The 4,687-nt window shown below is 31.3% G+C and overlaps 1 protein-coding gene across 1 annotated transcript in view; it reads right to left on the bottom strand.

The window, feature by feature from the left end:
- CUNH9orf84 (chromosome unknown C9orf84 homolog) overlaps positions 1–4,687 on the bottom strand; it is a 98,286-nt gene that overhangs the window by 32,778 nt on the left and 60,821 nt on the right. Inside the window, exons 14-17 of the mRNA XM_004647274.1 lie at positions 4,355–4,533; positions 3,253–3,325; positions 948–1,017; positions 121–299 (exon numbers count right to left, since the gene is read on the bottom strand). Of these exons, the coding sequence (XP_004647331.1) occupies positions 121–299; positions 948–1,017; positions 3,253–3,325; positions 4,355–4,533 (501 nt within the window). The remainder of the gene's footprint in view (positions 1–120; positions 300–947; positions 1,018–3,252; positions 3,326–4,354; positions 4,534–4,687) is intronic.

The following is a 4,687-nucleotide window of genomic DNA, read 5'->3' as shown; positions in this document are numbered from 1 at the left end:
AAATTAATATAACTATAAAATACTTTCTGCCACATCATATTTTCTTTCCATATGTCATAGACAGAAAGCAGAAAATGATCATTCTAATTCAGAAAAAAGAATTTTGCTTCATATTCTTACTTTTTAAAACTGAGTCTGGAAGAATCACTTTAAAGGCCATGTAAGGAATATCCAACTTTTCACATTGCTTGGTCCAACAAGAGTGTTCTACGTAATTGTATTCCACCACAAATGAGAAGCTCCTCCAGGGGAAATCTGCTCCAATATTTTGATTATGTATGATTACACAGGAACTGGTACTAAAGCCAAAGAGACCCAAGAAAATGGAATTATACTTGGGTCATTGTTTAATTGGAATGCTAATAGATGACTGCTTCTAACTATGTTCTATGCCTACTCAACTTGGAAAGGCACAAGTGCATTTTTCTGGTTTTTTTTCCAGTTGTAGTAATCTTTTTATCTTTTTTTATGGTGATAATCACACTTTTAAACTACCAAAATATACAAAGACTATATCATTACTTCAAATAATCTTTTGATTTTATTACCTAAGTACTATCAATGACAGAAATCAACAAAAGAAATTAATCTCATCTTACAAACAGAATCAATCTTTCTTCTTTCTTTCTCTATTTTCTTTCTCTTTCCTTCCTTCTTTCTTTTCTTTCCATTTCCTTTTTTTTTTTTTTTTTTGAGATACAAAGGAAAGATCATTTTGTATGATGTGTCTCCCCATGTTGTTGAGACTGGCACTGAATTCACTATATAGGCCAGGCTGGCCTCAAACTTGCAGTGACCCTTCTCTCTCATCCTCCTGAATGCTAGGATTACAGGCATGCACTACCATACCTGGCTAGATTTTATTAAATTTCTAAATTCTAGGAGAAATTTTGTCTTTCCTATGAACTAATATATTGCTCCCCATAGATACAGACATACACTTTTACCCATTTAGAACACCTTTAGATTTCAGAAAATCTTTTCTTTTACTTGAATGAAAGATAGTCACTCTTAAATCTGTTGGAAAGAAGAAAATTTTTTTCAATAAGAGTGTTTTTCAGAGTTTTGTTCATAAACATTATTTTTAGTTCATCTATTTCACTTCATCCAAAATGAACTAACAGTCTGTGAACTACAAAATTACTTCAAATATAATATGATGGATTACTTTTCTATGTCTAACATATTGGAAAGTCTAAACCATAGGCAAAAAGTCTAAATTTCCTATGTGAAATAATGGATGAAAAATTTAATTTTAAAGTAGCTAAACACTCATTAACTATATAGTCAATCTTATTTTACTTTTTATACTTTCCCTCTAGCCAAAAGTAACAAGAAACTGTATTATCTGTTCGGTTTTGTTTTGTTGTTGGGAGAGGGGGTACTGGGAATTGATACATTATCTTTTAAAGTAATAAAAATGTTTACCCTGTTCATTCTTTCTATTGCTTATATAACAAGCAGAAGACTTTTTGGCACCATCTATTTCTTAGAGTCACTCCTGCTTCTTAATTATAATTTAAACTTATTTTACTAATGTTTAAACAAAATATGGATTTCAAAAATTTCTGTACTCTCACATTCAGGTTAACTTTGATAGATATAATTGTTTCAAGCATAGCTAAACATAGTCCAAATTAATTCTGTACTCTATTAGTATACTTTTTCAGTCATAAAGTTCACAAAGGTGTCATGTATTAATGATGGAGATGACTGATAACTATATGTAACTTTACTTGACATGATGATAGGTTTGGTACTTGACAGTAGAATGGTAGCAGGAGAAATGAATATAATTTTTCTTTTATGATTCATAACATGATTTACACTATTCAAAACTTAGTCTTCTATGATCCTAAAACATATTATGCAGTAGACTGCTAAATCTTGAAAATGTATGAACAATGAAATAAAATTTTTCTAGAACTAGACAGAAAAAATCCCTAGCTTCTAGAAACCAAAGGTATTTGTCATTCTAAAAGAGAATAAAAAAATTTCCAGTTTATAGATTCAAGATTTTTTGTGTCAGTAGGCATTGTTGAAATTAAGATAGCAAGAATGATAATGTATTTTCAAATGTGATAAGGTGTTGTTGGTTTTTTTTGCATGAAGCCTAGTTAAGAGACACAAAGCAATAATCTAGAGCTGTTCCAGAAAACTATGACATTTTCCAGCCATACAATTATTAACTATTGCTCTATTGTTCTGATACTAAGAATCTTATGAATGTAGTGAATAGAAACTCATCTTCTCAGAGTTGAAAAACTAACGATGTACCCAAGGAGTAAAATAAAGATAAATACAATTGTGTTACAGAGGTCAGTGACAGTGTAAGGTCAGAGTATTACATAAATCATTGACATAAAAGACATTAAAATACTCAGGATAGCATTGGAGTTGTAGCTTAATGGTAAAGCACTTGCCTAGCATGTATGCAATCTTGGATTTGTTCCCCAACATTAGAAGACAAACAAACACAAAAGAAAACTACCTAGGATAAATGGCAGGGTTAGGAGTCTAGAGTATATGGATTTTGAAGAGCCAGGTGGGTAATTATCTATGGGCCACAGGGAATTATGAGGGGGTTAGCATGTAGTGGCTAGTTTAGAGTGGTAAAAAAACTGTACAGCAATGTCTCAGCCTTGAAAGATGGAAGAATAATGTTTGAAAATGACTATGGAAAAAGAGAAATAACCACCTCACTCCCACAGAATGTAGAGAAGATGATGAGCTTCTCTGGGGGGTGGGTGGGTTGGGTTTCATTAAAGACAAGGAGGACACAGAGGAGTCTGAATGCGAAACAATGAGTTCCACAGCATACAGTATACTATACAAAGGGTTGACAGCGGGGACAGTAGTGGGTAAAAAGTTAAAATGCCATTGAAACTGGAGAGAAGTTGGTTAAAGTCCTGATTTCCTTATTTACTGCCTGTGAGATCTGACATGCTACGTCACCTTTATGAACTTATTTCTTTAATTGTAAAATGGAGTCTAAACCTATTTATAGAGTAGATACAAGTATCCAGTATTATTAGCAACTGGTAGGTAATCAATGAAACATGCAAATTATCAATACATTACAGTAAATTGCAGGCTTACAATTTATATTGATTTAAAAACTGATTAAATCCCAGAGTTGTAAAGTAATTAAATTTTATGTTAATTGGAGTTGAATTTTAAAAGCTGTTAGATCAATATATTTATATGTTCAAGCATCTATTACCTAATCAAACACAATTTAGAAGTCCCTACCTTCTATTTTGTTAAGAGTTTTAATGAGTAAATGTTTTTCACCATCTGAATCCATTCTTATTATAACCAGCACCTAGTAAAAAATAAGAATTTCATATATATCTCTGAATGATTATTCTTTTCCAGTTTTGTTAAAAGTAGCAAAAAAAGTCACTGGTCACAGGAAACTAATGACAATGGGATCACAAAGCAAATATTTGTTTTGCAAAGGATGTCAATGCTTAAGCACAAATAAATGGTGGTAACATGAAACATCATTGAGGAATAAGGTTTCCTTAGCATACCTCAAGCATTCCCATATATATATTTTGTTAAATTTAGCCCACTAAAGTTTGAATTTGTTGGATAAAACCAATGATTTGTTGCTGTATTTTCCTATACATCCTTTCTTTTTGTGGCAGAGGTACAGCACATCAGTTTCAATTTTAAATTTTTCACTTATTGATTTAGTTTATTTTAATGGCTTAAGAAGATTATTCAAGAAACTTTAAAGATATAGGTGAGAAAAAAAGAGGAAAAAGCAAAAGCCCAAATAAATCTGTATATGGAATTGCACAATTTGAAGAGAAACTGGAATATTACATCCAGATTTAGAATAAGCCATTTGTATAATGTTTTTCTGCTTGCTAAGATTTAAGAAAGCATTTTGTCTTAAATCTTCACTAATACAAACTTCACGCTTGATGTAGAGCAAGCCAATAACTTCTAGTGTAAGTCAAAGCATTAACTAAGTACATTTTCGTACAATCACGTCATGAGATACTGGCTAAATCTCTAAATATAAATTGTTATAGTTCAATTGTTATATAAATGTTTGAGGGCTTATTTAAGTACTAGACAAATGTTTTGGCAACTGGAGAACCCACCCATAGGCAACTGCTTAAAATAAAAGTTAAAAGTATTTAAAAGTTGAGGATAGTTGAGGACAATAATGCAAATCATTTTTTTCTCAGTCTGATTTTGATTTGTCATTTACTGAAGGAGAACACCGTCAAGGGGCCAAGCAGTATAGACATTTCATAATTTCAAATTAAATGCAAAAACTTGTTACATCCAGTTATTTAAACTGATTATTTTTATTTGCCTTACTCCAATATTTAACCTTAATTTGCTGTTGACTTTGCATCCAACTTAGTATCTGATGTTGTAATTCTTGTATTTTATGGTTGGCTTCAGGCATTTTTCCTTTAACAAACTGTACGATCTTAAGCTGTCTCCAAATGTCATCTAAATAGGAGCCTAAAATGCTTTTGTAGACATCTTTTGCATTTGACAAATATCCTGTTAGAACAAAATTAGAAAAAAACTGCATAAGTCTTTTTGCTCTTTGAGACATTCCATGACAAAAAGCTGAAGGGAAATGATTCATAACAGTGAGAGCTAAAATTTCATTTAATCATATTCTGAGTTTGATTAAAACTTTTAAAGTTTTATT

Source organism: Octodon degus, unplaced genomic scaffold, assembly GCF_000260255.1.
Source record: "Octodon degus isolate 3935 unplaced genomic scaffold, OctDeg1.0 scaffold00297, whole genome shotgun sequence".
Lineage (NCBI taxonomy): Eukaryota > Metazoa > Chordata > Mammalia > Rodentia > Octodontidae > Octodon > Octodon degus.
This window is presented reverse-complemented; position numbering and strand designations above follow the sequence as displayed.